General features: G+C 34.9%; 1 protein-coding gene across 1 annotated transcript in view; it reads right to left on the bottom strand.

The window, feature by feature from the left end:
• The window catches only part of CDH8 (cadherin 8), a 152,076-nt gene that overhangs the window by 51,094 nt on the left and 81,532 nt on the right, over positions 1-19,450 (bottom strand). The window contains exons 6-9 of the mRNA XM_064519721.1: positions 16,570-16,737; positions 12,192-12,379; positions 9,169-9,422; positions 1,800-1,936 (exon numbers count right to left, since the gene is read on the bottom strand). Coding sequence (XP_064375791.1) covers positions 1,800-1,936; positions 9,169-9,422; positions 12,192-12,379; positions 16,570-16,737 — 747 coding nt within the window. The remainder of the gene's footprint in view (positions 1-1,799; positions 1,937-9,168; positions 9,423-12,191; positions 12,380-16,569; positions 16,738-19,450) is intronic.

The following is a 19,450-nucleotide window of genomic DNA, read 5'->3' as shown; positions in this document are numbered from 1 at the left end:
GAACAGGCAGACTTGATTCTGATGTGGCCCACGAAAGTGTACTTCCGCTAGCTTTGCTCTGGTACGCACTCAAATAAGTGAGATCAAAACAGTCAACTGGAGGAGTTTCTTGAAAAATTCTTTTTATTTCTGTCTTTTTAGGCTTTCTGGAGGAAACAAAATGTATAATTACTTCCCATTATGTCTTACTATTCTAATGTCTGAAGTTTCAGATCACAAACTAATGATATCCCTTTTCATGCTATTGGTAAAGTTCATGATAATGATGTCTTGAGGACATTTGAAGGGAGATTTTTATACCTTTCTCCTTTAGAAACAGTTAAATTATTAACTGGCTTAATATTATCCTTGGCAAAAATACCCTATGAAACCAGAGCTTGCTTACTTTCCTCATGTACTTTGACTCCCTGTGTCAGGGCTGGCTCTCATGCCAGTGGAAAGTATTCTTGCTAATTTATCAAAGCAGTGTTTGCCTCCAAGATTTGATAGTAATTAACAGGGCAAGCACTACTGGCAATGACATACACAAATTATTACAGTAGGTCATAGGAATATGTTTATAGTTACAGTGGTTGTAAGTGGAGGGCTTAGTTTATACTCAGTTCTATCTTCCTCATTTATGCATGCATTGCAGTTACCCCTCACAGATTCCTAACATGTTTGTTCTTAAATTCAAGTACCACAGAAAAATATTAAACAACAAAAATGGGCCAAATAAGTGTCCTTTGTTCTCCAATTCATTGACATGTTCATAACTACAGTGTTATGAAACTCAGCATTAAAAGTTCTATATCATAAAACTATATATTTAAAAAGATATTCCGCAGAAAGAGCAAGCAGTGATATACTACTTTCTGTACGCAAGAATTAGCAGCACTGTTCATCAAGCTTTGAAGACAAATATTATTACAACAACATGCAGAATGTATATGCACTTATGGAAATTATGCATACACATTGATTGCAGAACAGATACCTTAGCAGAAACATTTTTTTAGTTTATGTTTCAGTTAAGAAAAAGACAATGGAAAAACACAATTTTTTTCATTAAGGGGTTACAGTCCTACTTTCTTATGCTGTGTTTTTTTGCTACAATACGTTTATGTCAAATTTTTAGTCTAAAATATAGTGCTAATATTAATAATAAATTACATTCTCTCATGAGAACCTGCCACCACCCTATTCAGCCTCATTTCTGAATTAATCAAGAATTTCAGGTGGTTAAAATCTAAGATCCATATCCCCAGACAGGATGACTTTCCTGGCTCCAAATAACATAGGTGTACAGATCAGTCACACATCTAACTAGTTCTGTAGATCCCAGTACTCCCTGTTCTTGTCTATAGCTGTATATGAGTAAATTTCTTCATATATATCAAACGAGACTACTTTCACGCAACATTACCCAAGTGTTTAACCATTTATGGGAGTGAAACGAAAGAACATTCAGCATTAAGAACTTTTGGGTTTGGCCTACAATTTACTTCCGCAATAGCAAAGTTTTACCCCTTTCTTATAACTCTGTCAGTTTTTTCTCCATTTACCCTGTATTTCCTCTACAAATGTACTCTTGTATCTCTTCAAACTCTATGCTACTTTATTCACTGAAAAAATGTGGTTTTTAAGAAAAAATATAGAAAGACCTTCAAGCAAAAATAACACTTTTCTTTCACGAGATTTGTAATTTAAAAATCCAATATGTCTTACTTTCTCCCGAGTTACATAGTTTCCACAGCACACACAGTAAATATTAGTTATAAAACCAACAGCACTAGCAGTAAGTATACACAAATACTTACTAGTTTCAGTAGCTACAATAGTTATGTTGTGCCACATATTTGTTTCTCTGTCGAGTGGTGTTGCCAAAGTTATTTTCCCATCTTCTGCGTTAATGTTGAACTGTCTCTCAAGGTCAGTATGCCGATCGATGGAAAACCTACAAAATAGACATCCCTGTAATCTACTTTAAGAAGTCGGTGTGATCCACACAATCATAAGACAATTTATGCAACCCTCTGAGAACTGCAGTTTTAAAGCCAAATGGATTGAGAAGCTCAATAGCATAGTAATTTATAAGACAAAATGACAAACTGAGACTAAAAAAGCTTAATAATTATTGTCCAAGGAGTAATTAGCTGTAAAACCAGTATGAAGGTCATAAACTGCCCCCAGGTTCACTGGGTAACATCTTTGAAAAATGCTGCTGATCAAGAGTTAATTACACAATCCATCACATTTATTAGACAGTTTATATGGTATTTCACAGTAACTGCTGATAGTTTCAACAGTAACATATTAAGCACACAAAAATGGTGGGCTTCATGGTTATTATAAAAAGGACTGAATAACATTATTTTACTAATAAATTTCAGATTAATGAAGCATAGACTATTAAACAAACACATTATTTGGTTATGTTTCAAGCAGCTACATGGGCAGAAGGCAGTTAATGAATCACCATTTACCTGTAAAACACTTCAAACACAGAAGGATTGACTATTTTATGGATTGACATCACTGATTTTGAACAAAACAACTTTCATCTGACAGGTAGTCAAAGTTTGCAAATGAGAATATCCAGGTAAATTATGCAGCCTAAACAGAGCTAGCTTGACAACACGAAAGACTTGCACTAGACTGCTCCAAAGGTGCATTAAGCAGGATGATGATTTAAACCTCAGAACAGGATCTCCAGGAAAGCTTTTATGTTTCTCCATTTTCAGAGAGTTACTTTATTAATGTATTATTTCTAAAAGAAATAAATCACAAAATGAGGCCTTCTGGTTTTTTGGACAGGAAAAGGTACAAAATAAGAGAGTTTATCACTAAACTATTGATAAAGTTCAACAAAAATTGGCTTAAAGGAGTCCTGCTGAATCCTAATTGTGGATTTATATAAGAGCCTTTTAAGGCCTCTGTGTCTGTGCATTACAGAATCTACCAGCATGGACTGACAATTTTTTCATCTGTTCTGCATTATATCTAGGATAACAGGGAGAGTTAGGATACAGTGTCAGACTGGATTACGTTATATTGTGGTCAGAAAAGTGACTCAAACTATCAGTTTCCCATTACACTTCTATTTTTTGCAAATAGGCTGCTAAATTCAGTGATACAAGAGCACAAACATACTTTGCTACAGTCACAAGGGCATGGTTATTTCAAAATCAGTTATTTCATTCTGCTTCATGCTTTATAATAAGACATTTTGAAAAAAAGTTCAGATTCTGAAGGTCCTTTATATGTCACAATGACTCTATAAAAAGCAGAGTAAACATATCCTGATTAACTCAAACTCACTCCAGCATAACATCATTTCAATAGATGCAGTATTAGGATCTGATTTCAAAGGTTAGCATCATATTATTCATCTTTTTTCATTTCAGTGTCAGATATTTTGTTCATACTTAGAATGAAAGCTATGTTGCAATTAGATTACTTGTTCAATACCTGCAGTAAGACACAACTCACTTTCAAAAATTAGTTCAAAGAGAATGTATATTAGATAAGTTATGAAAATCTTACAATTTAAATGTTTAAAGACTGTATTTATTGTTAATGCCAAGGTTAGCATGGTCACATTGCTAAGATACTTAGCAACTAATGAACTTAAGAGTGAAAACACCTTTGCTTTCCTAAATATTAAAGTTTTCTTCTTTTAAACTCCGAATGGAGCTAGTTTTACTCACCTGAAAATCAGTAATTTGGTTAAAAAGAGTACCATAAAAAAATATGAAGTCAAATTTCAAATATTTATGTCTAAAGCTAGGCACATACTTCTATATTTGGACATTTAAGTAAACTGATTTTCTAGTGAGCTCAACATACTTAGTTCTCAATGGTTTAATAGGAACTGCACTACACTCAGCATTTGTGAAAATCAGGTCACTTGTATGGAAAAATAAAGCTGTAGGTGCCTAACTTTAGGCAATCACATTTGAAAATGTATCTTCACCTTATTTTAATGTCTCCCTTTCCCATTAAAATTTTAGAAGTAATTACTGCTAGTGAAGTTAGTGGAAAAATATCTTACAGGCTTCCATAGGTCTAAGATTTCAAGAAAATAAGACAAAGAGTGATCAAAATAACTTTTTAAAGATGCCACTACTTAAAACTAACCTATCTTTTAATGTATTAGTCTATAGCTGTTTGAAGCTTATGTAAGGATACAGAAATGACTCTATCAAACATCTGGTATCAAACTTTTATAAAATTCTTACAGTCCACAAACTAAATAAAATACGAAATGCTTATATAGTATTTAATGCTTAGCAGACCTGAACTTGACACAAATTCCACTGAGATAAGAGAGAATTTTTCCCTAAGGATCAATCCCCCTACCAATCACCTTCCATTCACAGTTTTCCTGCAGTATATTTTCTAAAGTTATTAAAGCAGAACTGTAACACCTGTGAGTTTATTGTATTACATTTCATCTCATCCCAGCAGTATTTATTCACAACACAAAAACAGCATTCAAAATGAAACAGTTTTAAGAAGTTACATGGGTTTATGAGAGTACAAAAAGGTAAAACTCTCTCCTGATTTTAATTTGATAAATATTTGGTAAAAAGTAAAACATAAAATCTGCAATGTCATAAACCTGGGAAAACTGATAGTGTACTTGAAGTTTCCTTGTCATGATAACAGTATTCTAACTCTTTTTAATGGGAATGCATGGTCAGAACCGTAAGCCGTACATAAGATGTACATTTCCCTAAAAATGACAAAAGAATATCTTGGGAAATAGCATCTTTTGAAATTGCCAAAAAATCAGCACAGGTTATTGGGAAAGTTTCATTAGTTTATTGGTCTGCTATGGCAAATATAGGAACAACCCCACAGCACTTTAACACAAAACATTAAATGATTCTTATTCACTCCTCTCACCTTATTGATATTAGGGCTTAATTTGATCTATTCTTGATTTGCACCAATGTAAGTAAGAGCAGAAACCCTTTTTTGCTTCACATGCTGAGATCTGAATCACTACACTGATACTCCATCAATGGCAAATCACCATTGTTTAATAATACCAGGCGGACAGGACATGTTACTTGCTGTCTGAGATAAACAGCTGCACTGTTAGGGAGGCAGAAAATATTGTATTTAGGTTTTTAAGGCCTGCTGTGAATTAAGAAAATGATCCACTGCTGCCAGAGATGAAATCTCCCCAGGTTTGAATGGGGGAAGTCTGCCATAGTGAAGCTTACGTCCCCCACTGAAGGGCAGTGATTTTACTGGCGGGCAGAGACAGTATAGGAAGAAAGTTTATTACTCATGCTTTTTGCTGTGCATTTGGATCAAGCTTTATCCAAGATAATTTACTGCAAATAAATAGCAAATGGTTATAAAATAACAACAGAAATATGAAATAAGTACTACTGGAATTAATATTCTTTTATGAAAATAGATAAAAGACCTTACAAGTCTAATTGCTATAAGCCAGAATGTGTCACCCTTTCTGAACTACAGTAGGGGTTTACAACTAGCTCAGCTGAATTCACTGGGTCCCTTTCTCAAGAGAAATACACACGGTAAGATGTGAGCTTGGAACACTGATATACACCTGTAAAACAATCAGGATACAACGGACCAACTACTGACCAGGTTTAAAATTGTTAGCAAAATTTGTAAATTGTCTTGCCATCAGGGTTAAAAGTCAGCCAGTTCCTTAAGTAATATGCAACGCAGAATAGCAAATAAAGAGAAAAAAGAATTTTTGCTGCTTATCAAAAAACCACTGCATTAGGAAAGACATATATCTGTACTCACTTAAGAATTGATATGAAGAGATAGTTCACATTCATTGGAAAAAAAGGATAAGAAAGACATAATTCTGCTGAATTTCACATTATCGCTTACCCGTTCAAAGACACTAGTTCCTTTGTTCTTCCAAAATTATGGATAATCATCAACAATAAGAAAAACACCATTCAACATATCCTTTAGCCTCATCCATCTAAAATTGTCTAAGTTTTAAAGATCTTTGCCTGACATGGAAATTTCAGAACAAAAACCAGTGCTAAAAGCCTGTATTTGACAGGAGGTATTGCTTAATATCCTTATTAAGCGATTTCCGTAAGATGGGAACATTCAGAACCAGACTGGTAACCCATCTATGCCCCTGCTCGTACATCTCTGATTGGTTTATGCATTTTAGATGAACTGATGGAAAGATCAGATGATGTGTTTCATCTCTTCCAAGCAGGTGTAAAAAAGAGATGACTGCTGTATTGGATGGAAATGATTTTTTTTTTTTTTTGAAAAGATAATATAGGAGAAGAGTCTGTTCTTCCCAGGCTCTTTTCTATATTAGTTTCCCTAAACTCTTTTTTTCTTGTCTTGTGACTCAATTATCAGCATAATTTCAGGTTCAGAGACATCCATATATTATTTCATTTATTAGTTTACTGCGCCTGAGTGTATACAGCTCTAACATGCAGCACATGCAGCACTGGTAGCAGGTGAGGTGATTCATATTTTTATTTGTGTTGTTAAGGTTTTTGCAACCAATATACAAAAAAGCTCTGACAACCAAAACATTTAGAACAGATATCTTTTGATAAATATAATTTCCTTGAAATGCAGTTATTTGTTCCTTCCTAAAATGCAGTTTAAAGAAAAAATAAACTAAAAAAAAATGGCCAGGTAGTATTATAACACTCCAATATTTTTAGAACAAAGTATTTTAATTTGCCTTTCAAGTGTTTTAACTTGTTTTTCTGTATTTTTAAAAGTGCATTATAGATCATATACACATAATTTACATCATATATGTGATATAATGACAGAATAAACATTTGAAAGGCACAATCAAAATGAAACATTCTAATTAAACAAAATAACATTTCAGAATTTTTTTGTCAGAGAATCTGCCACTTTCAAATTTTGTTCGGAACTGGAAAGAAAATAACCACATTTCTGCTCTCTCTTTATCTCTGCTGAATATTCCTGCTAGTGTAATAGTAAAAATTGATAACTTGAAAACTCATTTTTTCCTTAAAATATTTTTATGCAAAAAAGGCATTCTGAAACTTTCCAGAGCTATCCTACATAAAGCCAAATTAATGTGTGTTAAACAAGAAAAAATCATCAAGTTGCATACAAAATTATGGTCTGTATTTACCTCAATTCGTTATCAAGCCAATATCTTGGAAAAATTCAAAGATAAGCCTTCTAATGTACTGCATATAATATTTTAAGGAAATAAATTATACTATTTTGTAAGACATTTTTGTTTTAAAGTAATTACTTTTGCCCTGTCTTGTTTCATGTAGATCAATTTTTTCTTTATGACTGGATACAATACTAACATTCTAATTCAGTTTTCACATAAAATATTTTTGCTTCTAAAAATTTGAAAATGATACGCACAATGATGCAAAAGCGGAGAAGAGGTAAAGATTTTACTCATCTCAATTTGGGAGCTTAGAGAGAATGAAGGGGCTCAATTTTAGAACATAGATAGGATGATAATTGGGCTAAATTATTAGAATAGGAGTTTGAGGCAGGACGAGAAAGGAAGTCCAAGGAACCAGAGAAAGACTGGCAAAAGAGCCAAGGTACGACTGAAGCGGAGTTGAGGCCAGATTGAGACACGGAACAAAAGGGACACAGTCATGAGGCAGAGGAGCAAAGGACACACAAAGTTAGGCAAGAAGGGAGCAGAACAGGGCAGATGCTAGGAACTACAGTTAGGTTGAAGAAAAAACAATTAAGAGCTCGGGTAAATGGAAGAAACTCATCTTGCTGTCACCAGGGCTGGTGTCACCATGCCTTTTAGAAGACCCTGTCTTCGGAGTGGCTGTGCAAGACCTGTTTCACAGATTCAGTGGACAGCAGCAATAAAATCAGCAGTGGAAGCAGAGCTTAAACTGTAATAGGTCAAGCTGGGTGCATTCAGTGTCACCCTTTTTTTCCTGTTTATTTAATAATTTTTTAACCTAGGGAACTATTCCATACAGAATACTGCATGAATTTGCCATTTCTCTGATCAAGACATTATCATATTTGATCTTCCTGAGAGCTTCTCTGGTAAGAAAATAAAATGGGTGCCTGTAAACATTGGCTGGGTTGTGCGCAGTAGCATCAAGTCTATACTAATCAATTATGGAAGTACATATATGAATCTGTGAAAGTTAACACTAAACTTAGCTAGATTCGAAAGGATGATTTAGAAATTACAGACTCCATGCATATACCAGTTCTAATATTTCCAAACACTTTAGAAATTCTGAATTTCTAATTCTGAAGATCATAAAACATGATATGCAACACACAGCCCCACTAAATAAAGGATTAAAGTCTGGCTCTGTCATAAGATAATGTAAATAATGATGATAAGAAAATGGGCTCAAGTGACAGATTACAAAAGCTAGCATCATCCTTACAATGCTGAAGACTGCTTGAGGAGCTTACATACTATACTAATACGACTGGTAAAGTACTATGGCGATTACTATTAAATGGATTCTCTCCAAATATACCTTTGTTTGATTTTTTGGTGTTTGCTTTCATAATGCTTTTAGATGGCAGTACTATACGTAGCAAAATATGTTTTGGGAACAGTCAGATCATATCATATTAGCTGTTAACAAAGTGGGGGGAGATCTGTGTACATCAACATGAGACGGAAAACATACTGATCTGCTAAAACTCGGACAATGGGTTTGGTTCAGTTCAAGCTAGATCAAAAGGGAAAATAGTGTAAATTGAAGATGCAAAAGCCATATGGGCATAATAATCTCTCATTTCCTAGCATAAAACCAAGGATAGGTTTAGCCAAAGGAATATAAAATATGATCTTACACTCTTACAACTACATGGAACAAACTCAGGACTGTTAGTGTGGAAACTAGCAGATTATTTAAAATAAATGCAGAAATAAACATTGATGATCCAACCCTGTCAGACTTCTTATGCCCTATTTCTTATTTTTTTGCATTATTACTGTTTGATAAGATTACTGATGTGGCAAGGAGTAGTTCTGTGATTATGAAAATGATCTCAACTGATAAATCTAACATCATAAAGCAAAGAAATCCTATACGAGGATTTTTATAGAAGCAACGCAGAGTGATAATAAAATCATACATATAATGTATGGAAAATATGCTTAGTAATCTGCCAGCAGCTTTTTAAATGATAGCTTTAAAGCAGCACTACCTTATAGGACTGGAAGACACATCAGGGTCATGAGCAGTCACCTGACCAATCACAGAGTTAATAGCAGCATTTTCATGCACTTCCAGTAGATAAGTAGGTGATGAAAAGACTGGTGGCTCATCAGCGTCCTCTACTACAATTTTTACTGTTGCTGTATCCTTGAATGGTCCTCCACTGATGAAGCGAGGATCAATATGAACGTTGGCTGCTTCTACCTTCAGAGTATAGGATTTCTTGGTCTCAAAGTCCAGTGGCTGTTAAGAATGACAAAGATAAATGCCTTTTACTAATGGCCACAGAGCAAGAACAAATGAATATAATGCTGATGGATGAAAGTTATGTGCCTTTAAGCACATTCAGTGAGTTGTAATGCAATCACTTCCCACTTCCAGAAATTCAACCTGTAAATTTTCTAGGTATATATTGATATCTGTTTGTTATCCAGCCTTAGAGAAACCAGAACTCTTTGTTTTGTTTTCTTGCTTTTCACAAGAAACTTACAAAAATATTCGCTCATGAATTACACCGTTACAATTTCCTATCAGATAAATAGTACCAATTCATTGGTGATGACGTGACCTGCATACTAATCATGCACTTAATCAGTGCTCTGTTAGCTGGAGATAAGAAAAAAATGTATATATACTAGCTCCACAAGGAGTAAATATTTTATTATTTCGAGAACAGTGTGAGAAACGAAAAGAAGTAGCAATTTTTATTTGTTGGACATAAGAGACATTATGTGGAAAAATTTAGAGCTAATCATATAAGAAAGTACTTCAATATTATTGCACTTCAGATAACTCTGCATTTCTGTTTATAGGGGTAAATGAGGTAGATATCTCTCAGGAATTTCTTACAATTGCAGCAATTCCTATTTCTATATCTTATTTTTTTTTTCAAAGAGAGAAACACGAATCCGATTACTTTTCTCCACCAATATACCTGCCATGTCACCATTGTTTTTACTATTTTACAGCTTCATATTAAAATACAAAAGATGAAAACACAGTGGATTTAAAGGAATGAACTACAGAATAAAACTCAAATCCATGACACTTTCAAATATTAGATTTTTTCATTATAGGAGACTCAAGTTTGTGACTTGAAGCACATGAGTATATTCACAATATAATTCTCTTGTGTCTCACAATGATTCACATTTCAAAGATGCAAATTGCCAAGCTTTGGAAAGATATTAAGATTTGCATTACAATGTCCCAGGGATAAAAAGAAAAGACATAGAAACTGAATCTGCAATGCAAATACCAGCTAGAACACAAATAGGAATTAGAAAACTCTTTCAAGAAGTCTGTCAAAGATTTCAATCTGTATACTTCCAAATTTTGTTGATTTTTTCAGGTATAAATCAAGCTCTAATGGGATTTGCTCTTTCTCACAAATTCTAGTAAACATGAGAAAACCTTGCTTCTTTAGCAGCTCTTAAATTAGTAAGCTTTTGTAATTATGAATGGTTATTTATAAATCAGCATATTCACAATTTGTTAATCATACCTCCTATATCATTTTTTCAAGTGCTTTTCATATGCCTCACAAAAGTGGCAGCACCCCAATAGAACTAGTCATGCTTAATCAGAATATCATATTGAAAATTTACTCTACATTGTCTAAAACCCAGGAATTTATGCTAGAGAAAATATACTGGTGAACTGTACCTGACATATATCTTTTACTGTAGGAGAACCAAAATGATTATTGCTCTCAAAATGAATATATGAAACAACATTATGCTAGAGACTGAGTTATGAAATATGGGCAAGGGAACCGGGGCAAAAGGCTAATTGCTTTAGTTTACAGAGGAGGTCACAGCATATAATAAATAAAAGTAAAGAACATCAGGGGCTTATATCATATTTTCCTCTTTAGGAAAAACAAATCTATACACAGATAGATACATAATTTTATTTTACTTCTACAGTGCTGACATGCTCACTGAGAAACAGAAAATATAACTTCTGACAGGTATTTTTGTCCGACCTCTTTAATCACAGGTATAAGTTGTGTATGAACTACCTGTGCTCATTGGGTTCTTTTTTCACTAGAATGTCATGTTACCATATTTACAGCTGTTTATTTCTAAAGAATCTTTTAGAGTGCTCTATCCTACATTTTTAAAACCCTCCATAACATACTGTTGTAAGTTATATTCATAACCCTTTTTGGAACACAGCATGAGAGTCTGTATTCTTCTTCCCCAGAAAATAATGCAAATTAAGTTTGTAATTAATGTTTCATTGACTTGCCATCCAAATTTTGTTCTGGAAGCTCTGTCTGCCCCCACTTCTCTGTATATACCCAGATGACCCTTCTGTTGCAGACGTGTAAATACCTCTTCTTGCATACATCAAGACTGCACAAGCACTAAAAAGGCAACCAAGCTCAGGCTCCTTTAGGGCCTGAATTTGCCACTTCTACTCATTTGAAACAGTACGGATGTCCTTGATAAGGTTCACTGAAATCACTATTCATTGAGCAAGGAGTGTTCAACATGCGAAAAGGTAGAAAATTTAGTCTCTTACACATCAGGTAATTTAAATAATAAGCTATGAAAATGCGCTTTTTTTCCCCTCTCTCTCGCTCTGAACAATATTTGACCAGCTATACAGCAAGTCAAATAATAGAGAAAAGGCATTTCATGAATAGTCAGCCAAGGTTTTATGAAAGTTTATACCACCAAGAGAGCAAATCCCAATCCACTCTTTCCCCTTCTGAATCAAGGAGGCAAAAACTGTATCATTTGAGCGTTTGAAGCAGTGGAGGGACTCAGAAAGCGCAGACAAGACGACTAATGCATTCCCAGCACAGAAAATACTTAGGGAGTCTCCTAAGTGGCGATTTGGAGAGGCATGGCTAATAAATCTCCCGATCTGTAAACCCACGGCCTCGACACCACACCCACAGGTAAAAGAATCTCTTGAAATCCAGCATGGTCCCTCAGAGTACAGTCTGCTTGGGCAGCTGTGTGAGCAATAAAGAAACAATTTTATAGAGATAGCATTTACCTTTCTCACTCTAATAATGCCGTCCTGAGTTTGGACATCTGTAGTAATTTCAAATATATCCATTCCATCTCCTTCAATAATATCATAGGATGACTTAGCATTTTCTCCAATATCCAGGTCATTTGCCTTCACCCTTCCTATCGGTTCACCAAGAGCAACATCTTCCATTACTGAGAAGTGATACAGACCTTACAAATAAGAGGAAAAGACTAAACATTACATCCGATTCCAGTTTCTCTTGTGTTTTCTTCATTTGTTTGTACTTCTCCAAAGCAAACTCTTCAAACGTGCGACTGATACAAACCACATTTACACAAGCTATCTACTGAAAACAGCAAAATGTGCTCCATACATGGGAATACTCAGTATACTGTATGCAAATACTCTTTTCCGTTACAGTATTAACGTGTCTCCTGCTTGCAGGGATGCTCACTGCTGCCAAACATAAAATATTAAGCTACTTTCAACACAGAAAATATGCAATGTGTAATCCACTGCAAGACGCTGTTGAACTTACCTTTTTATTTACAGACTTGCAGTCTATTTTTGATAAAATCCAGTAATGAAACTTTGGTTTTTACCTGCAGCAAACCATCAGATACTAAAAACACGCCTTTTAAAATCTCAGATCTTTACTGATCTTTTAACTGTAATCCTTGCCTTTTAATTTGATCTGGACAGAATCTAATTGTTTGGGGGTTTTGTTTTGTTTTTTAACCCCTCCCACCCCCCTTTTGTGGTAAGAAACTAATCAAGAAACATCTGAGGAAACTCCCACAATTTATATCTTAAAGGAAGCAATAACTTTTCATAGTAATCATTACTGTATTTATTATTTTGTTGTCTAACCACACAACAAACCATCCACTAAAAAGTGGTATTCCAATTCTCAGCATTTTTATTTTTTGTAATACTTGCTTCATAACTTCTGACCTAAAATGTGTCAAAAATCTATTTAGAAATTGCAGTATCTTATTTTAGGTAAGCAGTTTATTAAGAAAAAAAATCCATTTTGCTATTATACCTCTCAGTCATTAGCAATACTCTGAAAAACAGAAGACACATATATGCTTTACATCAAAAAAACCTTTAAAGAGTGCCTGTTTTTATTATCTCTAGGTAATTTACAAATATTGAAGCTACGGATAATACTTGAGCTAAGCAACTGCAGTACTATTTAGTAGTTAAAGGAGTCAAAAAAGAACTAAAGCTGAGCAGATGAGACTTATAAAATGATATAAATATTCTTTGATAAAGGTTCTGGACTTGTTTCCTTTCTTCATGGTTCTTCTAAGACAATATGCAATTTTTATTGTAATATACAGCCAGTATTTGTCTAAAAACAAAATGTTCTGAAATAGCTGCTGTAACTATTTGCAGGCTGATTTCAGTGCCCATGGTTGAAAGTATGAAGGAATGAAAGCATGAAGAGTTTGCAAATACATACATTAACTATACATATAGTCTGCCCCAAAATGAAATAACTTCTTTGAAAGATGCTTTTCCTCTTCATTATACAGCCAAGATTCTGTACAGAAGTTGTTCTCTTTTGATTGTATTAATTTCTATGTTTCTAGTTTTATCTTATAAAGTGACATTTCCATGGAACACAAAATGTAATAGCAGTTTTACTTATAATTTACTTTTTTTTTTCCTTTAATGTTTCCAGGCTAAATTATTAGAGATAATTTGGAGATCATCAAGATTCCTCAAGGATACTCATAATGGCTTACAAACAATGAGCAGCCAAAGCAATCAAATGCCTCGAGAGACTAAATTATGGGCTCATAATTTATACTGCTGTCCACACTTTGTGGTTTGACTCTCCAGACACAGTTGATTGCGTTTTTAGATTGGTATTTTTCTCTCAGATTTATTAAGATAGTTTACAAAATACTGTAAAAATGTTTTTATTATGATGCAGCTGACTCTTTTATAAAAACTGCTCTTGAGAATTATGAATTGGCTTGTCAAGATGTCATAGTTCAGAGCTGACCAAAAATCTACATTAAACATCTTTGAAAAACCTAAGTTTTCACAGTCATGCACAGTTCTTTTCAATATAATCCTATCGTAAACTGCTGGGTTAAAAACTTCAATGACTTATAAAATACCTCTAAAATGATTTCAGAGAGATCACAGAAGTAGTGAAAGTTCATCTTTTTCATTTCTAAAACCCAGGAAGCTAACACTCTTTGAAATCTAACCATAAATATACATTTCTGTCCTGCCTGGAAACAATAAACCGATAAAACACACTGCTTTCTGAGTTCATTACAATTTATTGTGAAAGCAGCATGTATTACATCTTATGAATTTCTATTTCTTCTGGTTAGGCTCTATCGTAAGTTTGATCCTTTCTTATTTTCCTTCCCAGACAAACACACATTGTGTTCTAGCAGTGTAAAAAATGTTAAAGACTGGGGCAACTATTGTATAAGTTTAGAATCATGATTAATCTCTAACGTTATGCAGCATGCTATGAACACTTTTTTTTAAAATGCAGAATTTGTAACAGTATCCAGTTACAATATTTACTATGGCACAGCCTCATTAAATGCAATATAGAGATAATATAAATATATATTACACGCAATTTTTTTCTAATGAAGTTGCATAATAGTGTTAGAGCAGGATGGTTATGACAAGATGTTAGGATGAATGCTGTGCTGGAGTGCACTGGATATAACAAGGTTATATACAAAGTTGCCTCAAAGACAGCAACTCACTCTTTGTTGAAGGAAATTAGTCTAATTAGTCTAATCAATTTTCCACATATCAAAAAATATTTCAAGGATTTGTGACCCAGTCTTCCTCATGCTATCCAGTCAACATATCACTGTATCCCATCTAGGGGAGAACAGATATGAGTAATCTGCACAGTAAAAGTACAGTTACATCTTCGTATGTATTCACTCCTTGGGCTTCCTGCTGAGACCTCCAGCAAATATACCAATTAGTACCAGTTGTGTTGCTGATTTTCTGATCTGCTTACCTGTCTCCTACGGCCCAGACAGACACCATCAGCTTGTTCCTACTGGCAGGCAAAGGCTTTTTGACAAAGGAAGTGCTGATACAAGTACAAAAGCCAGGTAAGCTGGCAAAAGTAGATCTGTAGTCAGAGATTTAGAGCTACTGTACATCGCATGCATAAAAGAAATGTCCCTCTGCATTATGGTGATATGGTTCAGCCAGGAGTCTCATCTATAGATGTTTACATTGTTAAGGGAATTGTCATCCTGTATTGAGAATCCTTACTGCACAAGTGCAAGTAGTGCAGTGTGATATGAAGTCAAGAGGTTATGCATTTCATTGTATTTTATAATGAAAGAAAATCTCTTACTGTGCATGGAGTGCTTATCTGTTAAAAACCTTACTAAGATGAGCTAATAAGATGCATTTTTTGCAAATAAGCTCTTACCTCTGCTTATTTACTTTATAATTCTTCTATTGGGGAATATTTACCACATGCTGGGTAGTAGTACAAAATCATTTCACTCTTTGTGTCTTCAAAATAGGGCAAAAGTAGACCTTAAGTGATGCATATGTGAAAAAGAATTAATTTTACCCTCGGTGCATAGTAAAACTCTTTAAAAACCATGCTTATCAAAGAGTAAAGATGATACAAAGTCTAGATATGAACACTCTCCGACCCCAAAATAGACTCTTATTATTTTACGACTTCAGTTTTTCAGAACAAGCTGGGTAAAAAAACAAGTTTCTACTACTGCATTAGAATGCACCTGTTCCAAATAAAATTGATCCAGTCATTATGTTCTTCCTTCATCCCTCTCCTTTCTGTCTTCATGTTTGAAATAATAGACTATGAAGCTTGTAGAGAAGCTCAGAAGGATACCAAATCATTTTAACCTAGCCCAGCAAGATATCCATTGGAACCACTGTAGTAAATATGGGTTTTGAATTAAAGATCAACAGTTAACTAGACTCAGATTTATTTTCTTTATTTTCTTCACTCATACTTAATTATTCAAACCTTTATTTCTTTTATCAATTACATATGTCTTTGAGCAGTGGTGTCACTTGTCTGCATCTGAGAAGGAATTGCATACAAAAGCAACTAAAACTAACACTCAGAAACAATGCAAGGGAAAGCAAAATCACCCAAACAAATGAAAAAATCCTCAAGCCCTTTTGTGTGGATGTAAGGGGGGTCACAGGGAAGACAGACGTGTGTACACTGATGTGGACATAACAGCCTCTTTCCCAAAGCTCTTAATCAGGCAGAGGAGTATTAATCTTTCTCTAGCAGCAGCTATGTATTTTTAAATTACATCACAAACCCAGGCAGTAAGATGATTAAAAAGAGAGCTATACTACTTTCTTAGATAGGGGAATACATACACATAATGCCACTTACTCTGTGCAAACTTCGGAGGATTGTCATTAACATCAGTGAGTGTAATCGTCACTGTCGTAGTTCCAGAGAGTCCACCCATATGTCCTCCCATGTCCTTTGCTTGGATGACCACAAAGTACTCTTCTTTGGCTTCTCTGTCCATGTTGGGAAGAGCTGTTTTAATTATAGCTACATTGCGGGGGGGGGGAGGGGGGGGGGAGGAGAGAAAGGGGTAGTCAGGTACAGATCCAAATTCATACAGATAAATGTCCACTTGAGTTGCCTCTTAGAACCAAGGATAAAGAAGAATTTGAGATTTTCAGAAAAATATATTAGAGGTCTCAGAGACCTACCTTGATTTAATTAAAAGTGCAATGACATTGCAGTCAAAAATGAGAATTAACCATACCTGTGATACATTTTTACAATTTTTTTTCTTGATAAACAACTTGGCTTCTGTCCTATCCCTCGCAGAAATCAATTGTTTTCCCACAGAATTAAAAAGGGAAGATGGCCTCATGGTAGACACAATCTGCAAACACTGTTAACTGTACTTGTCATACTAATTTTTTCAAATATTTTAAAACCCAAATCATTATTTAATCTGATCTTGTATATAATGCAGGCTACAGATGTTCCTGAAAGTCCTAAATCAAGTGCCTAAACATCTACTTGAGAATGACAGCTTGTCTTTCAGAATCTAGTCATCAATAACGCAAACAATTCCTAGTCACTTCATTGCTCCTACTCCAGTAGGGCACTTTGCTGGACAACAGTCTCAGCAGGTTGCTATCACCTACTTCATTAGTTTAGAAGCCTTTTTTTAATGGAAAACTATTAGTAAAATGATCTGCAGTGTATCAAAATAAAAATGTCAGTGGGCTAGTAGAAAGTCTTCTGTAAGGGACAGTCCAGTTAAAGATATGGGGCCAAATCCATTGCAAGCTCCTATAAATTTCATGGGTATCTAACAGAATAAATAATAAAATTTCTTTCTTTCCAATACTTGTCCATCCCTAAGGTGCTATTATATTCACAGCATTCAGTACGGAAAGTGCAATAGCAAACATTTAATGGTAAATTTAGCTCATGTTCATCACAGTCTAGTAATGTCCACCATAATAATAATAATAAAAAAACTAAAGAAGTCCAACAAAACCTTCTACATCTGGAAAACATCCCTAAATGTTAAATTGAAATATAGCCTTTTTTCTTTTAATCCTGTTTTTGAATCATATTTTTAGCAAAATCATCTGTCCGTAAAAAGAGAGCACAAAGTTCAAGTTACTGAATTCTCTTAGTGGTAAGTGAAGTGTAAGAGTGCCAAGGGAAATCAAATCCACCACTGCACTGTTTTTTTTAAACCATGGTGCTTGAGGGTTCTTATGAGGCATAAAGAAGAGCGTCTCTTTGCAGGGGTCTGTACTTATGGAGCTGAAGGACACTGTTTATGTGCAGACATGGACAGTAACTACCAAGTCTTTGGAAGTCACTGAAAAAAAAAGTAAGAATTTTATATCATATTGCACATTCATTAAGATTTGCACGTTTAGTAGAACGACCCAGTTCACACTCTGGATCATAAATACCTGTTTGTGTGCTGGATCATACATTTCATTAGCTCTCACTCTGTATTTATATGCTTTTTGTTAAAAATTGCCAGGATTTTGCTGGATGTCAATCAATATTTATTTCAAATAAAATCTATGAATTTTGATTTCTTCATTAGGACTCATGCAGCCATGTAGACTTCAAATAGGTCCTTTTCTTGCACATCATTTAGTTCCTATTAAATAACAGTGAGGTCCTTAAAAAAGATGCTCTTTGGCTGAATCACCAAGTTTATCTAATTCATGTCTTTATGGTGAATAAAGAATGTTCCTAGTCTCTTTCATTATTACAGATGAATTTAAGTAGAATTTAGAACCCATTTTTCTTTAAGATTATAATACTGAGAAGCTGACCAGACCTTCTCTTCTTGTCTGAGTACAGAACAAAGTTAAGAACAAGGCGGCGTAAGACACTTTGAATAAAGTCATACTTTTGCTATGTGAACCACTAAACATAACGTAATGGCAGTCTTGTAACCTGTATTTTTGTAATTTCCCTAAAATATTACGAGTTATTGTCTTTCATATTTGAAAATTTTACAGAATATAAGTCTGGACGAAAAAGAAAGCTCTGTCTTATGTCTTATGTTACCACCAAGCCAAAATGATCTCTTCTTCCCAAGGAACTCAATAGACATCAGTGATTTTTCATCCCAGCATGTTGTAAGTGGGATTAGGAAATGATTAATAGTGTCAGGGAGCAGCAAGGGTTGGCTGCTCTGCAAGGAAAGGTGAGTCGAGAGCAGAGTGCAGTAATAAGGCAGGTGGGAGCGGTGACTTCACCAACAAGGAGCCAGGGTGTAGAGAGGCAAGTCAGGGTCAGGATCAGGTCCAGAGGCAGTGGTGGGGTCAGACACAATACAGTGACCACCTAGCAAGTCCGTAGAGACGAGGCAGCTCCAAAGGCAAGCCAGGAAGCTGAGCCAGTGGGTCCGGGTCCAAACTGAGGAAGAACAAGACCAGACCAGACATAGCTGCTGCGCAGCACAGGCGGGAGCCAGCAGTACAACCTAAAAGCAGCTCCCAAGGGACAGGAGGGCAGCTCTCTCTTCCAGCTTTCTTCACAACAGCTCTTACCGGTGAAGCAGCTGGTCTTGGACTCAGTCAGCTAAACTCTTCAGCTTAGCCAACTCAACCCCTAGAAGGGGTTGTGCCTCAGGGAGCTGACAAATATAATGTAATCTGGTGGTTGTAAAACTAATGAAGCATCCTTGAAATAACTTTCACGTAATTTCACTGTTCTTCTATATCATCTATGGAAGGGACATAAATTATTTTTCAAAACATTGAAG

The sequence above is a fragment of the Dromaius novaehollandiae genome, chromosome 13, assembly GCF_036370855.1.
Source record: "Dromaius novaehollandiae isolate bDroNov1 chromosome 13, bDroNov1.hap1, whole genome shotgun sequence".
NCBI classification, from domain to species: domain Eukaryota; kingdom Metazoa; phylum Chordata; class Aves; order Casuariiformes; family Dromaiidae; genus Dromaius; species Dromaius novaehollandiae.
The sequence above is the reverse complement of the archived record's forward strand: the minus strand, read 5'-3'. Positions and strand labels throughout refer to the sequence as shown.